Source organism: Cynoglossus semilaevis, chromosome 1, assembly GCF_000523025.1.
Source record: "Cynoglossus semilaevis isolate Cse_v1.0 chromosome 1, Cse_v1.0, whole genome shotgun sequence".
NCBI lineage: Eukaryota > Metazoa > Chordata > Actinopteri > Pleuronectiformes > Cynoglossidae > Cynoglossus > Cynoglossus semilaevis.
The window spans coordinates 28950508-28968736 of record NC_024307.1 but is presented as its reverse complement, the minus strand read 5'-3'; the positions used below and the strand labels follow the sequence as shown (position 1 = coordinate 28968736).

Genomic DNA, 18229 nt, shown 5'->3' with positions numbered 1-18229 from the left:
ACGCAGATAACAATATGAGATAGTTCTTTTTCATAAAGCACATTTCATCAAGTCATTATTAACCGTCTCTGGTTTTGTATATCCAAACATATCAGAATGAGGAAACATATTTCCATTTGATGACTGACTAAAAACAAATGCTGTATCGTCCTCAGCAAAGAGGGACACCTGGTCACCGTACCTCCAGTCAACACTAACCAGGGTCAACTATTCACTTGTTCTACATTCTCCCACTCAAACATCATCTTTGTTCCATATCTTATTAGATAGAGGCTGCTCAAACTATTTAAAATGTCTCTTCAAGAAAACAGCAAAACCCCTAACAAAATAAATATTTGAACAAAGTAAATATAAATAAATAGACAGTTCAGACAGGCCTGACAACATGGACTAGCCCAAGAAAGTGTGGTTCAATTTTACTTTTTAAGTTTGAATTCTGACATCATCTGAATATCATCATTTTGCTTTGGAGCAACAACAAACCATAAAAGTGACATTTGAATTAGTAAAAAATGTTATGGTTTGATATCACACAGGAATAACAACTGTGTTGAAAAATGTTTGTAGTATTTTATTTCAAAATAATGTGTTTTTCTCAGAATAAACTCTATACAACACAACAAATCTATTCTTAAAAGCACATGTGTCCAACATCTAGAACATGGACCAACTATGGTCCTTGGATGGGCCAAAATAAAAGTTATGGATACAAGAATCAGATTTACTGTATCTAAAAAGTAAAAAAAATCTGAATCAAATATGCTTTTGATATTTTATTTAACTTTAGCTAGTCTTGGGTTTACTTTTGTCAACTTTTCTTCTAAGTCTGAACCTTTTTGCCACCTACTTTTGGTTACCTTCATAATATTTACAGTCGGACTTTATTATGATGTTTTAGAAATGTTTCTTTAGCTATCTCACTCTTTCTTACCTACTTTTTTTCAGTGATCATTATTACTATTGTCTGACTATTTCCAAAAGCCTTTTTACTATTTTTTATTTATATATAAGTCATATATCTTTGGGTCGTAGCTTATTCTGGCTTATTTTTGCTTTTATGGTATGGTTTGATTCACTTTTTAAATTTACAGGCTTTCTTTTTGTTTTCTTACAAATCTTGTTTATTTACTATTTTTGTGATTTAGTAATTCATTGTAAATATTTTTCCTAGATTATTTGCTAATATTTGACCATTTCTATGGTAATGTCTATCCTTTGGTTAAGGTGTTTTTTTCCTCTATATTTTTGGTTAGGTTTATTCTACTGGCTAAATATTTTCCCTATCTTTCATTTAAATGTTATGTATTTCACAAACAATTGTATTCAACTATTCATGTAAACTTTCTTGACTAACATGTATGGTGTGATCTATGCATTTCAATTTATATTTGGCTAATCTTTAGCTACCTATAATTTGTGACTACAGCTTTTTTTTAACAGTTTACCTTTTAGATAAATTTAATTATTATATATGCTTACCAGTGTCAACAGTAAATGCATCTCTGCTCCCCCTGGTGGACATACATCGTACTTTCAGGTGATGGTTTATACATTTTTTTGTTTTTGTGTACTACATAAAGGAATGAAAAAAAAATCAAGTCAAGTCAATTTGTGACTAGAGTCAATCAAATCATGTGACCAATAAAGGTCACTTTGTGTTTATGGAAACACATCATCAGAGTGGCATCTTATTATTGTGATTGTTATTTTTTTTATCTTGATTGAAATCTGACATTTATTGATTTTTTTAAATTATTTTGTTTTTTTTTATATAGATTATCTGTAGTGGATGATGGATTTTAAATAATCTATGGCTGCTACAATCAGAAAATATACAAATGTCTGTATTTTTCTTTACATTACTGTAACTACAATTTGGTGGTAAAGTGTGTCACAGTGTTGGTTCTGCCGAGATATCTAAAAATAAAATCAGTTCAAAATCAATTTTTTTTTATATTCAATTCAATCAATTTTAATCTGTTTGGAGCATTTGTTGAAATAAGTCACATTTTATTTAAATTATTTAATTAATCTACTTGAAATAAATGTGCTTTTAAACTGAGAAATTAGAAGTTGTATAAGTAAATAAATAAACATGTTAATAACTAACTTCATTCATACATTGAACAGTAACTTACAATTGTGCAGTTATTTCAACAGTGTTACTTCACCTTTAGATCAGTCTGTATTGGTCAGTATTGACAAATAATTATTGATTGTTGAATACACACCTTGGTATTGATTGGGTCTGTGGTCAGTAATGCCAAAAAAATAAAAATATAGTCTCTGTTTTTTTTGGACAGTGACGGTGGAGCCCAAGTCTTTATGATAATGAGGCAGCCATCTTTTTCTCATGTGTACAGTGTTGGACATTTGACCTTAACTGCGCACCTCCTTCTTAAGGTTCCGTGGCTTGTTACCAAGTAACTCATCCATCTCTGTGATGAGGGGCGGAGTCAACTGACACAAAACCTGCAGAGAAAAAGAGTTCATCCAAATAAATGTCCATTTGTTTCACATCCACAACAAATGTATTGAGATCTGATTGGGGATCAGTTTCTAATGATTAAAAAGCAGCATCGAGACTGAAGTTTTTTTTATTATTATTATTTTAACCTGTATCTGGTCAAAAAACTTTAATTACTAGCAGAACAGGCTACAAACTGTATAATTTGCAACAGGCATCAACCTTTTCAATGACCTGTGCTTTCAGATGCATTTTTATCTCCTCCCTTTATCACCCTAACCTGCTGCACATTCTTTCTCACTTCACCACATTTCTTTTCTCCTTGCCACTTTGCACATCCCACAAATCAATAGAATTGTTTTTCTTTGCTGTGTGCCCTCCTTTGAAGCTCTCCCCCTCTCCCTGGGTATCCCACTTTTCTTTGCTGACTTCTTTCTTTGAAGTCAGCAAATGCTAAATGTGAGTAAGGTGGATAAAACCAACATCAGAAAACACAAATACAGCACTTTGTTAAAGTTAGACGGCACAGCATGTTTGACCACAGCCTCACACAATGTATCACTGTTTGTTAGCAGTCGTTATTATAGAGATACATTCAAGTCAAGCAGAAACTTGACAGCGTGAGAATAAAACACACAGTCAGCAAGTTATACTAGTTAACTGGTAGTTACCCTGAGAGCACCCAGATTCTCCAGCAGCTGCTCTGTGTTGGAGACTCCGAGAAGAACTGAGCTGACGCCTTCACTACGGAGACACCACGCTGAAACATACATGCAGACACAACGCTCATAGTTTAACAGTGAGAAGAGAACTGCATTAGTGAAAACTGTGCCCAAACAGAAAAAATAGTAAAAGAACCTGTGAGTGAGCAAAAACAAATAAAAAACGGGAGGAGTTAGATTAATTACAAGGTGACGATGATGAACAGTTAAACAATAAGTTAAAAAATAATTGAAGTCCCTGTCAGTATTAATGTAAAGTTAAAGAATGAAAGTGTAGTAAAAATGCCACACTAAACCAGCGAGACCTTGGACACACCGCACACTCACATAGATTCATACCTATGGCGAGCTGAGCAGGTGTGCAGTTCAGTCTGACAGCCAGCAGGAGAAGATCTTTGATTTTACTCAGCTGCTTCTTGCCGTCTTCGCTGAAGAGACGCTCCTTCAGCCATGAATATCCCTAACGCACACACACACACACACACACACATTATTGATCTCAATAGTAACAGATGGTCTCTCAGCCTGAAGCCTGTCTTCAAGATTTATAATTTTTGTGTGTGTGTGTGTGTGTGTGTGTGAGTTTGTGTGCACTTGTGTGTGAGAGGGTTGAGGTACCGTCATGGTGGCCCTTGAGCTTTCTGGAACACCCTCGTTGTATTTTCCCGTAAGCAGACCACAAGCTAACGGAGACCAGGTCATTGCTCCAACACCTTCAGTGACACACACACACACACACACACACACACACAGCCACTATGTTTAGACATGGACAGCTGCCGTCCCCTCCACTCTGCTGAGTCTGTTCAGCATCCAGGTTCTTCTAGATCAGCTCAGGAGTAATGATGGGTGCTAAGATACTATATACATACACACACACATATATATATATATATATATATATATATATATATATATATATATATATACGTGTGTGTGTGTGTGTCTCAATGTGGAGTGTGTATTTGTAAAAAGGACACCAAAACACACAGTTTGACTAAGCAGTATTTAAAACAAGTCTATATAAGTGTGTGTGTGTGTGTGTGTGTGTGTGTGTGTGTGTGTTCTCTTTTTCTGTCCTCATTCTGCAGGTACCTGTGACTGCTGAGTCCAGAGCTGACACAGTGTTAATAATAAGATTATTAATGATGCTCAGCATGGTTCATATTCACAGTGTGTGTGTGTGTGTGTGTGTGTGGGTGTGTGTGTGTGTACCTATCTTGTGGTAGAGTTCTGGCAGCTGCAGTTCCACCTTCTCTCTCTGGAAATAATGATACTCTGCCTGTTCACACACTGGAGGAATCAAGTTAAACTGTCTTGCTACAGAGTAGGCTTCCTGAGGAGGGGTAGAGAGACAGACAGGGCGACGGGTGGAAGAGACAGGTCAGGTCAAAGACTCAAATTAAAGGTCAAATGCACTCAGACAGGTCAGAGACGGACAGACAGTTCAAAGTCAAACAGACATAGGAGTCTGGCACCATGATTTCCACAGCATTCCAACGTGACGTTCCCCAGTAGATGGCTAACCCCTGGTCAATGACAAAAGTCATTGCACGGACAATTTCTGTGAAACACACCAATGGTTGTTTTAGACAAGGATGGAGACATGAAGAGGATGACAGAGACCGGGCATGTGCTAACCCTCCATTGGCGTGTTGATATCGTTCCGGTTGGCGAAGACTACATCAACGTAGTCCAGCTGTAACCTGCAGAGGGAGCCACGCAGACCTGCAGAAAAGAACCGTGTGAGTAGAGCTCGTTGCTGAAGCCAATGAAGTTTAAGATTCAACACAAAACAAGGGCCATAGTTGTGTTGGAGCTGCATACGTTATATATTATATATGTTGTTTATGGTCTAAACGAAATCCAATTAGTTAATATACTGTTATTTTGGAGATTATATTTTGTTCATCTGGTTGTTCTTGTTTGGAATGAAAGTAAATGCGTTAGCTAGCTAACTTAAGACCACTGTAAAGATGTCATTATATGGTTAGACTGGTTAGCAAACCAAGCAGTAAGGCTATTCAGCCAGTAAATACTTTGATCTGCATGCTTAGTGTAGAAAGTGAAAGGAAACTGAAACACACGGAGCCTTGGTCAACTGTCAACCTATTGTTTATCTAGATGTGGTTCGAGCTCATTTTAACTGTGTGATCAGTGAATGTTGAAGAAAGGAGCACTTCCTGTTCACCTTCAATGATGTGTTTACGGGACAATCCTCGTTCTGTCTCCGCCCTGCAAACACACAAAGACAATTAACAGTGGACATCATCCGTCCATAAGTGTAGACTAGTAATGGACACTCACTGTCCTCCCCAGTAGATCTTGGTGGTTACCACGTAGCTGGACCTCCTGGGTGGAGACACAGGTGGAAAGAGAGTTATTTTAGAGTCTACATCAGTAACAGAGAGCATGTATGTGTGTGTGTGTGTGTGTGTGTGAGCGAATCTGCTGAGTCATCATTCGATTTATTATTAAAACTGTTGATTCAGGAATTTTGTCCCGTTTTTTTTTTTTAATCTTCAGGTTTTCAGCTGCCTATGTCCTCTGAGACAATCTTAACTCACATGTCCACACATCTGTAATGGTCCTAATGTGTCCCTACATTTTCTCCTGTCCCTGGAGATGGACATGTCTCAGGTGTGGTCCAATGTGTCTGTCCACAGTGACTGGGATGACTTCTGTATCTGTCTAGACTTGTCTCTGGTATTTTTCCATGTCTTTATCTGCCCTTATGGGCTAAAAGAAAAGTTGGATACCAATATCTGGGATAACTAAAATCTGTCCCCACAGACACACACATTTGTCCACATCAGTGCTTACCTCCATCCTTTCTTCTTCAGGATGTTTCCCAAAGTCGTCTCTGCCCTGACACACACAACAGGAAGAGACATCAGCAGGTTGTTGTGATGTCAGCATGGATACAAACTTGGGAGGTGGGGGTGATGAGACAGATAATGAGACTGTACCTGCCTGAAGCGTAAATCTCAGCCGTGTCAAACAGGTTCACTCCACTGTCGTATGCTAACGTCAACACACTCTCTGCCATCTTGACACACAAAAACACCTTAGTTAATGCTAGGATTTCAGTCTAACGCTAACTTGATTTTCTAACTTGGTTTGTATTTTCTCCTCATAGAAACTGAGTAGGAAGCTGAACTAAACCGGACCGAATTTTAAACCCAAGTCTAATCTGAAAAAGAAAAAGAACATGTGGATCTGAATGTATACGTATACTGATTATATGGAATCGTACCTCATCTGATATCTGAGAACCAAATGTCACCCACGTCCCTGTGAAGAGAGAAACAACAGACTCCAATATGGATCAGTGTAAACAAGAGATTCAAAACTCTGACTCAGGTACTCTAGTATCTGGGCCATCAGTCAGTAAGAATAAGTGGAATCCAGATTGTAATCTACTTCAGTTTAGACATCATGTTGAATTCACCGTCCAAATCAGATTTGAGTCCATTTTGGTGCAGTCTAAATCAAGTTTATTTTAGTACAACTTAAAATTAAACGGATTTCACCGTAAAATAACGTTTCAATTGAACTTTTGTTATAATAATTTCAAGTAGGTTTTGTGTGTGTGGCCACACTCACCGAGTCCTAAACAGGACACTCTCAGTCCAGATTTCCCAAGGTTCCTGTAAAACATTTGAATCAATCGTTCAGTCAATAATAAAGTAAGAACAGAAATGATGTACTGACACCTGTGGACCAAAGGGGGCAGCATAGACAGCCAGCAAATATAGGGAGACCAGATTGTCGCACACAGGACGATTACTGACCAATCACCTCGCAGATGAACCAATCATGTGTCCACCAATCATGTGTTAGGGATAAGAGAACAGACGAATGAAACATCTGCTTTTAATTATCACACGCATCAGATGTTTGAGTCTAATCTTCAGCTGAACTGTTTCCTAATGTATACACTGTTGTACACACTGTTGTACACACTGTTCTATACACTGTTGTATACACTGTTGTATACAATGTTGTATACACTGTTGTATACACTGTTGTATACACTGTATATGTGTGTGTGTACATGTATGTACATGTCAGCCAGTGTGTGTCTGTGTGTGTGTGTGTCCCAGCAGCCACACACTTTGACAGCAGCTAAAAATACCAGCAGGTCACTGTTGTTTTTGTTTTCAACAGTGTGTCCTCGCAGAGACATAAATTTCATCGTTTGTGTCAACATCCACACGTCCACACGTCCACACGTCCCCTGACCATGGACCAATGTCCACACAGCCCCAAGGTCAGATACTGTGGGGGGAGGTCGAGGGCTGCTGCCTCACCTGTTCAGAAAGAATCTGTCTAGATTTTTGTCACTCAGAGGACAAAAGTTTCTGTCCTTCAGAAGACAAACTGAGACAAAGGATGTGTCAATAAAACTGACCTGAAGTCAACGAATACTTCATAACAGAATGAGATAACATCCATATACTGTAAAACAAATACATTTAAAGCAGATATGATCAATTCAACCAACGTGAAGGAAGAACTTATAAAGCCGTAGGACAGAGCGTGTAAAGGACAGAAGTGAGGAAGCCTCTTGGATGAGAGGTGAAACATCTTCAAGAAACCTACTCCGTCCAGTTGGCCTGGATGTACCGTAACTCTTTTGGGATAAATCATAAAGTGAAACAAAATGAAATCTAAATGAAAACAAATAAACTGACGCTACATTTTAAACTGACCCTTTTTTGAACTAAGAGCTCAAACTGGAATAAACTGTCAAGAACAAACTGACTGAAAGACTAGACCAACTACAATTATTTTTATAGGATTTTTTTCTCCTAAATAAAATCCATGTTTATATTATAATCAGAAATACAGATAATACAGGTTTTATCCGATTTAAAAATGTTTCCAAAAAAATACAATTAAATATTTCAGCATAAATTGGAATATTACAGAAATGTAGCAACAGATTTGGATGTTACACAAATACCAAGAGCGAAGTTCTTCCATTCTGCTTGAGTCAGTAAGATTAACTCTGTCATCGACATAAAATGAACACCCATGAGTCCATTCATGCTGTGATTGAACGGTTAGAAAGGTCCACTTTCACACACCTGGCTGTTCTCTCTTTCTCACCTGTACTTCATGTTGCCATGACGACCCAGGGCCTCCTTCATGTGGGCATGGCCCATAAGGGTGTGTCTGCCTGATGACTCCCCCCTGACTTTGGACTGACAGGCCAGGGCCACACTGGAGTTGGTGGACGGCACCGGCGCCACCCGACGCTCCTTCAGTGGGTGCTCGCTCACCCCCCCACCTCCAGCACCCCCGCCACCACCCATGTTACATGCTATTGACACTTGCATCCTCCTCAGTACAGCAACAAAATATTTTCCAAAAATATATTTGTATAAATGTACGCCGCTCTGTAAAATATATTGTAGAAAGCGTCAAGGCCACCAAGGTCATTGGTTACCATGGAAACCAGGGGACGATGTCCTCGAGAGTTGTAGGAGGGGGTATCGCCTCAAGTCAATCAGCCAATCAGGACACACAAAGAAGGTTAGTTTGTGCCGGTGTCCCCTCTTATGTCCCACAGCTGGAGGACGACCGGTGAAGATGAAAGTCCAACGAGGAAGAAAAGAAGAGACGGGACGAACGAGGTAGAGGAAAAGTAGTAGCAGAGAGAGAGTGAGAGAGAGAAGTGAGAGAAAGGAAGCGTCCAAGTCGGGACAAAAGGATAGAGAGAGAGAGAAGTGGGAGAGAGCGGGAGAGACCCCCTCCTCCCCCCACTTCAAGCTGGTTGGCTGCACACTGGGCGAGCGAGTGAGCACTTGTCAGACAGAGTGAGAGGGAGAGGAGGAGGGAGTGAGAGGGAAAGCTAACTTTTAGCTTCTTCTTCTATAGCTTTAGTTAAACTTGGTTGATTATAGGAACTGACACTTTCTGCTTGTGGACAACATTTCAACAGAACGTTAACGTTACCTGTGTTGTAGTGTCTGTTCTGTATTAGAGGGGGAAACGTTAAAATGAGACAAAGTGTGTTTGTGATTTCAGGCTTCTTTTTTAAAACATGTAACAAGTAATTTAAATAATTTTAACTTGCCATAATTTGGCTGTTTTAATGACTGCTGGGCTAGCCTTCAAATAACTGTTGACTAAATTGTCGTTGTTTTATAAACTTCTTAGCTGGTATTTAGCAGGTTTGGGATTTTAGCTAACTTTTAGGCTAGCTTTTTACACCATTTGTATTATTTAGGCTACCTCTTAACCCCGTACTTGACACTTAGAAATACTGTTATTCTCCAGTTAGCTTTTCCTGAAGTTACAAATAAATTAAAAATCAATCATGAGAATCATGAGTGTTTCAACAGTTTTAACCTCTGCTAATTTGTGATGCATGTTAGCTTAGCGGTGTGAAAGCATTTAAACCAGGTGATGGAATTGGATGGAAGACCAGATCAAAGAGAGTGTTTGATGGGAATCTTTGCTACACATCGTTAAAAGACTTTCTGACCTTCCCCCACTCTGTGTCTCCTCCTTCTCTCTATGGCTGCATTAGCTGCATACAGAACCACACACACAGTCTCTCTCTCTCTCACTCTCTTTCTGTCTCTCCCTAAGCTGCCTCGGGCCAAAGGTATGGTGTCACTAATGTGGATTAGAGCAGTAGCTGCACACAGAGACTCGTGGATGGTCTTCACTGTCTTCACATCATTTGCTCCATGTGAGACAAAAATGTTGTCATTTAAATGCCACTGTCCTTCACTGGGCAAGAGGTCCACCGCTGGAAGTATCATTTGTGAAACCTGATTAAATCAACCACTGAAAACTCCGGTTTATGAAGCGAACACCAAAGTCCGTTTAGAAAATCAAATCTTTTGTTCATTTTCTAAAAGTCTTATGTTTAGTGCTATGGTTTCAGGCACGAGGCACATGAGGCCAGTCAGCAGTAACATAGCTGAACTTCATTTCGAAGCTCAATCAGGAATCTGTCCGTTTAGGGCTTCACTGTCTCATTTATTATTGTTTTTTTTCTAATGACCAAGTCTGATCAATAATGTTGCTTGGACATCAATCTAGATATTGATCTGTTGATCAGGTATTGGCACACACACAAACACAAACACACAAACCTAATAGCCCTCTCTTGCCTGCCCCCTGGGGACCAATCAGAGTAAAAGTGTCATTATACAGAACAGCTTAATTTTATAGCTAATCTTTAGCTTGATTAGTTTCAACCAAGAAATATTTGGCATAAAATTAATTTCCTCAGGATGTCAGTCATAATGGACTGAAAATGAAAAATTCATGAATGAAAAATGTCATATTGTTTTAGTTGCCTCAGATGCTAACCTGCAGATGTTATTGTTAAATGACTTCACCAGCTACATGTCAACTGTTAGCCCAGTAGGAATCTCCATGACTTCTGAGAGCTAGTGTCAGAAGTTTCTCTTAACAGAATGGATGAGAGATGTTTGGATTGAAAACTCAACAATAAACAAACAACAGCAAGCAGCACAACCAAGAGATAAGCGATAAAAAAGAATTAAAAAAATTGTAGTCATTTTAATAACAAAGGACTGTGTTGACTTGTTTTTCCTGTTGTCATGTTCATTCTACCTTTGTTGGAAAATATATAATTTCTGAACAGCCTCAACACCTGGTGACAAGCCAAAAAAATTCACATGACATGCTGATATGGACGTCAGCAAGTGTAGACCACCAACCAGGTGTTTACTCTTTCATTACCTCTGACTACAGTGGTGATTTAGATTTTTTACTTTCTGTTGAAAACAGACAGTGTCGTCAGTCAGAGATCTACTTTAATTTCCACACAGGTCTTTATTTTTCCGATGAGTCACAGTTGAACACAGAGTCAGAGTGAAGATACAAAAACAATAAATACGACAGACTGCACAAGTTCTGACATGTGTGTGTTTCAGGCAGCACGGGGGCTGTAGTACGGCAGAGCTCTGATGAAGGCGTCCAGTCGACTGCTGAAAAGTTCACTGTCCAAACTCTGGCCTAAAACACACACGGGGTTCTTCACAATGTACTCCACGTACAGCTGTGACACACACAGACACACACACACAGATTAATGACTTATTAAGTACATCCCATTGCATAGATTTCAAAATAAAAGTATGACTTTCTGTGCACCTTCTAAAGGTTTGATTTTATTAAAAAGAAAAATCTTATCTGTGAATCACCAGTTAAAGTTTTTCATCCACAGCCTCAGTTCTTTATCACTGAAATATATACTTTCAAAATAAAATTCCTAATATCTGCAGATGTAAGTAATAAGACAGTCTTGTCTCTATCTGGACCCATGTCTTACGTTACTGTAGATGTGCTGCAGTGTTTCTCTGGCATTGGACACGGACAGGTCTGTGTTCATGACAAACTTCAATCCACTTGGAGTCTCGTAGTAATGAAGACGATATTTGCTGGTGTGAAAGGACAGGAAGCCGTCCTTCCTGAGGGCGCAGGAGCTGCTAAGGACAACAGTGACAGAGGAGGAGACACAGAGACAGACAGATACACACGGACCAGTGGGGAAAAGGATACATGTCTAGTGGGGACATTTTACTGACGAAGGATCGGATGGAGAAGAGCATTCCATACATCAGCTTGTATTCCTGCGCAGAGAAAGAAACGGACAGGAGCAATAACTACAACATCATCTGTGCCTCTGTTGTCCTCTTACTTGTCCCATACTTGTCTCCCTCTACATCACCTCCTCTTTGGATATTCCTGCTTGCTTTTTCCGATTCCACTCATTGTAGTACAGGCAGTTTCCATTCCGGTCAAATATGTAAAGGTTGTGGACAGTCATCTGAAATAAGTAAAAACAAGAGTGACAGCGGTAGTAACATATATTAGCAAGGCACTTTTCCTGACAAAGTTGTAAAGTTTTAAACCGTAAAATAAGCACAATTAAACTGTGTCTATATTAATTATCCTCTTAAAAATGTGTGCATTTAAACACTTGTGTCATTTGTGCTTTTATTGTACAGTTTTTACACAAATTCTATGTCACCTAATGTATTTTCATACGGAGCTAGGTATTTCGGCCAGCTCAGACGCCAGGACACGATCCACAAGTAAACTATGTCTTTACTAAAGAAAACAAATGTATCAAATATTGACACATAAAACAAAAACACACTGTTAAGTGAGAACAAGCAAACCATTTCTGATTAATCATCTTTTAAAACGACGTTTATTTCACCTTTTCAATAAGAGCAGCTGTGTTTACCTTCTCTTCCTGTTTTCAGTAGGACCCTGCTGTTCAGGTGTCCATTGTCATGCCAGAATAAATCTCATCCATGATCATTTGGGTTCTTCAAATATGTGTTGTTATTTTTTTGTAATGGCTATATACTTTAACATGAAAAGTGTTTCTAAACAAATAAATATAATGAAAAAAAACCCTGAATATTAGATTGATGTCAACAAACCGTGTTAACTGTGTAAATCCGGCACTGCTTGGGTAACTTCGACTTCAGATAGAGACGCAATGGCGGCTACATCGACAATGATGCCCGAAATTGTGCAGCGAATTTCCTCTAAAAATGACATGGTACCTGAATGGACAAGCCAGGAAGTCAGCACTGGGGTGAGTTAGGGTAATAAGGAATGTGGAAAGACCGAACCGGAATATGTTCTGTTTCGGAGAGGAGTGTTTTGTCAGTTAAAGGTGGTGAATGAGACAGCACTAACGAGGTAGCTAACGGTGGCTAACGGCTATTTGTGGTTTATTTGTCAAACATCAGTCCAGGTCTGATGTTTACAGGTCTGAAGCGAACTTTGTCTAATTACTGTAAACAATATGGAAATAAGTCCTAGTGCGGTTGGATCTGGAGGAAGATAAAATTTTCAGATAAAAACCCTTGGCCACCAGAGTTAATACAAGACGCACTATTGCATATCCAAAAATGGACTAAAGCTGGTGGGCACCTAAAGAAAAGTCAAGAAACAAAGTTGATGTGTGTCCTATAATGGGATATTCAATGGGTAGTGTTTTTGATGTTACAAAAGAATAGCATTGGGCTAGTAGGTAGATGTATTTGTTTAAATTTAGTTAAAGTACGAAACTGCATCAGTAACATCTGTCTGGCTTCATTACAGACCACCATCATGGCGGTGGAGTATGATGGAGGCGTTGTAATCGGCGCAGACTCTCGCACAACCACAGGGTGAGTAAAACAAAAGCATGCATGCGACTGTCAGCTCTGTGTTAAGAACAGTACAGTACAGTTCTGTTTCTGTGTCTTTTAGGGCCTACATTGCCAACAGAGTCACAGACAAACTGACTAAGATCCACGACCGAATCTACTGCTGCAGGTCAGTGATCCCCTCACAAGTCAGGGACTGAATCTGTAACTTTTGAACCTCTTATTTAACTCTGCAAATGTGTTTTAGGTCTGGATCAGCTGCTGACACTCAGGCCATTGCAGAAGTGGTCAACTACCAGCTGGGCTTCCACAGGTGTGTACCAGTAACACGACTGCAGTGTGTTTCATCGCTGACAACCTCATTGCCTGTAATTGGTGTTCATCTGTTCTCCTTCACCTTTCTGCAGCATCGAACTTGATGAGCCCCCCCTGGTGGAGACAGCAGCCAATCTCTTCAGAGCAAGCTGCTACCGCTACAGAGAAGAATTGAGTGCAGGGATACTGGTGGCAGGATGGGACAGGAGGAAGGGGGGGCAGGTAAACACAAACACTGGACACGCAGCAGGTTTTCTTCATCCTGCACTTCTCTGCCTTGGCTCTAAATGGTGCTCCTGCTGCTTAAAATAACAGTCTGGGGTTTTATGAAATCAAATATCCTGTGTGACTGTTTGTCCCGGTGTCTCAGGTGTACTGCGTCCCCATTGGTGGCATGTTGGTGAGACAGCCTGTCTCAATAGGTGGTAGCGGCAGCACTTACATCTACGGCTTTATGGACTCAAACTACAAACCCGGAATGACCAAAGACCAGTGTCTGGAGCTCACTGCCACAGGTACATACTCCGCTGAGTAGAGAAAAGTACTGATATACAAACACTACTAGTCTGAACAATTCCCACAACATTATCTCTCTTTGTCCTCAGCGCTGTCTCTGGCCATGGAGCGAGATGGCTCCAGTGGGGGTGTGATCAGACTGGCCTCCATCTCTGAGGAGGGAGTGGAGAGAAAAGTCATTCTGGGAAACCAGCTGCCTCGCTTCTCCACACACTGAATATACACACATACACAGAGTGAAGATGCTCTCATGATGTTGTTAATAAAGTTTGTTTGATTTTGTTTGGATTGCCTTTTTGTTTTAATGTCCTTAATAAAGTAATTAAGTTCCTTAATTTCCTGAAGGGAAATCCCAAGGGATTAACAAAGATCTATCTATGTATCCTAAATAAATGAACTGACACGTCAAAAACTCTTTAGAATGTAGAGGTGGTTTTTCACACACTTTTCATCTGTAGTCCAGGAGGAGTCTTGTCATGTATCCAGACTGCGTTTAAAGCTATCTTTGTAAAATGTTTGGCTACATTGGTCCAGCTAAGAACAAAGTATGAGACATTGGTGATTAGATAGATTAGACATGGTGCTATCTGCTGGAGGAGAAGAACCTTAAAAAAATGAGACATTTTTAGCTGGCGGTGAAACACCAGCTGCTGCTTCATTGCTGCTTTGCATGTGTCAGTTGGGCAAAAATCCTAACAATGCAATTCAAACAATGGTGGAGGAAAACAGAACACTGGAGAAGAAGAGGACCAAAATAACAGCACAGTGGGAATTCTATTGTTTTTCAAAAGAATTCCACCTCATGCGGTAAGTCTTTGGAAAAGACTGTCCTCGTCTGATAACATGCAGTTTTTTCTTTTCTTTTTTCTTTGATATTATTGGTGTACTTAAGAGTTGAATGTTTTGTATGTTTACACATTGTTCTACAATCCAGCAAAGTCGCCCTCTAGTGGACACATCACAGACATTGAATAAATACAACAAACATAGAATAAACAAAAAATAAATACAACAGAGACAAAATACAATAATAGAGACAAAAGATGTAAAGAGGGAGAGAGGAGAGAAAGAAGCAGAAATTGAAATTACAGAGAATATGCCTGTTTGAACAAGTGGGTCTTGAGTCTGGATTTGAAGAGTGGGAGAGAGTCAATAGTGCGAATGTCTTGGGGGAGTGCATTCCAGAGTTGGGGAGCAGAGCAACAGAAAGCTCTACTCCCCATTGTACTGAGGCGGACAGAGGGGACAGTGAGAAGGGTGGCAGAGGAGGAACGAAGGGAGCGAACGGGAGTAGCGACGGTGAGGAGGCTGGACAGATATGGGGGGACGAGAGAGTGGATGGCCTTAAATGTGAGGAGGAGTATTTTAAAGTTGATTCTAAATTTTATGGGGAGCCAGTGGAGATCCTGTAATACAGGGGTAATGTGGTGGAATGACGGGGTTTTGGTGATGATGCGGGCAGCTGAGTTCAGGACCATTTGGAGCTTACGGAGGGATTTTTGAGGGAGACCAAAGAGGAGAGAGTTACAGTAGTCTAGGCGTGAGGTGACGAGACTATGTACAAGAATCGAGGTGGAGTGGGAGGTGAGGGAGGGGCGGAGGCGATTTATGTTGCGAAGGTGAAAATAGGCGGACCGTGTGGTATTGTTAATGTGAGAGTGGAAAGATAGGGAGCTATCGAGGATGACACCCAGGCTCTTGACCTGAGGGGAGGGGGACACTGGGGAACCATCAATAGAAAATGAAATACTGCCAGCTTTGGAGAGTGTAGTGCGACTTTGAATCTTGGCCACGTTACTATTCCAACAAGGTCCTGAATGATCTGACCAAATATGCAGGGCAAACTGGACAGTTGTGTTTATTGGCACTGAGTAATTCTGACCATGTCCAGCAGGGGGCAGCAGAAGTGACAGACGTGTCAGTGTCGTCTTTCAGCCACATACTTTAAAAGTTTAAGCGTCTCATGTGTCTGAGCTACTGGTGAACAGGTGACAGTCAGAAGGTGAAGATCAGAACCTGGAGGAGGGTCTGGGGGGTTTGAATGATCCTGGAGAGGCCTTGAGCAGGTTTTGGATTATGAAAGAGAGATGGAGACAAATGCCCAGGGTCGAGAAGGTGGGGGTGGGGTGGGGGAGTGGGGGCAGAGAGTTAAAGGAACAGTCCCAAACTACAAATCAAATTATAATAAACATTTTCTTTTCCTTCTTTCCCTCCTTCCAGTGTCCTGCACTTTAGGTTGGAGGCGGGACTGTCACCTGTCTGTCAACCTCCTCTCTTCCTCTCCTATTGTTTACTCTCGCTTGACAGAGAAGTGACACACACAGTTCCCACAATCCCTGTCTTCTCTGTTCCCTCCATTTTAGTCTCCACTCTTTCACTTTTCCTCCTCCTTCGCACAGCCTTCCTTTCTCTCTCCTCCACCCTTCTTTCTGTTTTTGGTGTCATGTGCATTATTTTTATTTTTCTATTGTGCAATTTTTCTTGTCTGAAATGACTCATGTGTGATGTCTAGTATTAATGTTACATCATGTCCATCTCAATATGGAATGTTCTTATATCCAACAGTCAGATTTTCCTCACGTGTATTACTTCTCTAATTCCTTTCCTCCTGTCTGCCTTCATCTTGTGGCCTCTCCTCCTCACCCTCCTCCTCCTGTTTCTCTGCCTTGTTTCGTTCACACCTCATCACACAAAGAGCATAAAGACCCAGGGAGGGAGGAGACCAGGGGGGAAGACAGACACCTGACCCTCCTCCTTTGTCCTCCCTCTCGCCCTCTCTGTGGTCGGTGACACCTTTCAAGTGCTGTGACATCATTGTCTCTCCCTCTGGTTCTCACCTGGTGTGAATGGAGCTTTAGGTGTGAAATTTTAACCTCCTCAATAAAACGCACACACACCCTTCCCCCACATTAGCTTCACCTCACCCCGTCACACACACACTCACTTGTCGGCATGAACACAGGTAAAATAAAAAACTTCATCTGTCCTTTTCATCTCTGGAGGAAAGACGATCTGTCTGATCCCATGTGATGTTTTTCCTTAACTGGACCAACTGTCGCCACAACCACCACACTGCACTCTGGGACCTTTTTTTTGAGGAGAACCAAATAAATCAGTGTCGTCATTAGAAACAGCCATGGTTCCCTTCAGTGTTCACTACTAAAAAATCACAGGAGAGAACAATGTTCTGTCCTGGCTGCTGTTTTCCCCCTACAACTGTTTTAATTGAACTTTGGAAGAATTTACACATTTATTTTACAATCCAGACAACAGCACGGTCAACATGCCCTCTGGTCTTCACTGCTGTTGACGTCGGCTTCAGGTTGTTGTCGTACTTGAAACCAAACAAAGACCAGGGCAGAGTTTTACAGCTGATGGCCTCAGGCTGTCTTTGAAAATCACCTTCACACGATTCCCACTTCTGGATGCACTGAAGCATCTCCACAGCATTACTCCCACTTCACTGAGTCTGGGAGAAACCTGATGTTTGGGTCCTGAGCTTCTCTGTTCCTTCTTCATTTTTAAGGTATCTTATTGGGTTAGGTTTAGTCTCCTCAGACCAGACTGTCTATCAGTTGCTGTAGGTTCTACAAAACCTTCTTTTTTTTTTAACTTTTTATACTTCTTTTGGAATCTGTTTGATAAGTAAAACTTCTTCTCAGCTCTAAATTCAACTGTGCACACATTGACTGAGTTCTTTTATAGAGAGAAAATGTAAAAAAAGAAAAAGAAAAAACCCACAAACTTCAGTTTTGAGTCTATTGTACAGTTTAGTTCATAACTTTGTTAACACGAGTCATTGGATTGTGATTACAGTGCCGTGGGGATAATTCAGTCCACCCAGAACTGGGAATCAGATGAGGGTGGAAGGAATTCTGGAGGAAAACCTCAAGCAATGTGGAGCAGTCTTGACAACGAAAAAAAAAAAAAAGATGGAGAACAATCGCCAGAACATTTGAGTGAATGTTGCTGACTGTCCTGCACAAAACCTTGACTTTAGTTAAAAAACTCTGTAGAGTAAACTGAAGACAAGTGATAAATTAGAC

The 18229-nt window shown here is 40.5% G+C and overlaps 3 protein-coding genes across 4 annotated transcripts; 1 reads left to right on the top strand and 2 right to left on the bottom strand.

Annotated features, from left to right (window-relative positions):
- Positions 1-580: 580 nt before the first annotated feature.
- LOC103389918 (voltage-gated potassium channel subunit beta-3) lies at positions 581-6478 on the bottom strand. Its single transcript, XM_025060467.1, has 12 exons — positions 6446-6478; positions 6159-6238; positions 6013-6057; positions 5497-5541; positions 5381-5424; positions 4831-4917; positions 4668-4753; positions 4405-4525; positions 3808-3902; positions 3529-3649; positions 3139-3227; positions 581-2472 (listed from the first exon to the last, which is right to left on the bottom strand). Exons 2-12 carry the CDS (start codon positions 6236-6238, stop codon positions 2380-2382), a joined length of 906 nt encoding a protein of 301 aa, XP_024916235.1. The 5' UTR covers positions 6446-6478; the 3' UTR covers positions 581-2379.
- Positions 6479-10988: 4510 nt separating this feature from the next.
- On the bottom strand, positions 10989-12564 carry trappc1 (trafficking protein particle complex subunit 1). 2 transcript variants are annotated; one of them, XM_017037681.2, is made up of 5 exons: positions 12434-12564; positions 11912-12010; positions 11743-11813; positions 11513-11651; positions 10989-11239 (listed from the first exon to the last, which is right to left on the bottom strand). In XM_017037681.2, exons 2-5 carry the CDS (start codon positions 12008-12010, stop codon positions 11111-11113), a joined length of 438 nt encoding a protein of 145 aa, XP_016893170.1. In that variant the 5' UTR covers positions 12434-12564; the 3' UTR covers positions 10989-11110. The 2 variants fall into 2 exon arrangements, with proteins under 2 accessions (XP_016893170.1, XP_016893167.1); XM_017037678.2 differs by having other exon boundaries at positions 12407-12494.
- Positions 12565-12641: 77 nt separating this feature from the next.
- psmb6 (proteasome 20S subunit beta 6) lies at positions 12642-14466 on the top strand. Its single transcript, XM_008325531.3, has 7 exons — positions 12642-12793; positions 13306-13373; positions 13456-13521; positions 13600-13665; positions 13760-13889; positions 14038-14182; positions 14273-14466. Exons 1-7 carry the CDS (start codon positions 12695-12697, stop codon positions 14398-14400), a joined length of 702 nt encoding a protein of 233 aa, XP_008323753.1. The 5' UTR covers positions 12642-12694; the 3' UTR covers positions 14401-14466.
- Positions 14467-18229: the final 3763 nt, after the last annotated feature.

Excerpts from the sequence above, each read along its gene's own strand:
- trappc1 (XM_017037681.2), bottom strand. The coding sequence starts at position 12,010 with ATGACTGTCCACAACCTTTACATATTTGACCGGAATGGAAACTGCCTG. Across the intron at positions 11,814-11,911 it reads CAGGAATATCCAAAGAGGAG|GAATACAAGCTGATGTATGG; the intron begins GTGATGTAGAGG and ends TTCTCTGCGCAG. Across the intron at positions 11,240-11,512 it reads TGCAGCACATCTACAGTAAC|CTGTACGTGGAGTACATTGT; the intron begins GTAAGACATGGG and ends TGTGTGTCACAG.
- psmb6 (XM_008325531.3), top strand. The coding sequence starts at position 12,695 with ATGGCGGCTACATCGACAATGATGCCCGAAATTGTGCAGCGAATTTCC. Across the intron at positions 13,522-13,599 it reads GACCGAATCTACTGCTGCAG|GTCTGGATCAGCTGCTGACA; the intron begins GTCAGTGATCCC and ends AATGTGTTTTAG. Across the intron at positions 13,666-13,759 it reads TACCAGCTGGGCTTCCACAG|CATCGAACTTGATGAGCCCC; the intron begins GTGTGTACCAGT and ends ACCTTTCTGCAG.
- LOC103389918 (XM_025060467.1), bottom strand. The coding sequence starts at position 6,238 with ATGGCAGAGAGTGTGTTGACGTTAGCATACGACAGTGGAGTGAACCTG. Across the intron at positions 6,058-6,158 it reads GAGATTTACGCTTCAGGCAG|GGCAGAGACGACTTTGGGAA; the intron begins GTACAGTCTCAT and ends TGTGTGTGTCAG. Across the intron at positions 4,918-5,380 it reads CCGTAAACACATCATTGAAG|GTCTGCGTGGCTCCCTCTGC; the intron begins GTGAACAGGAAG and ends TCTTTTCTGCAG.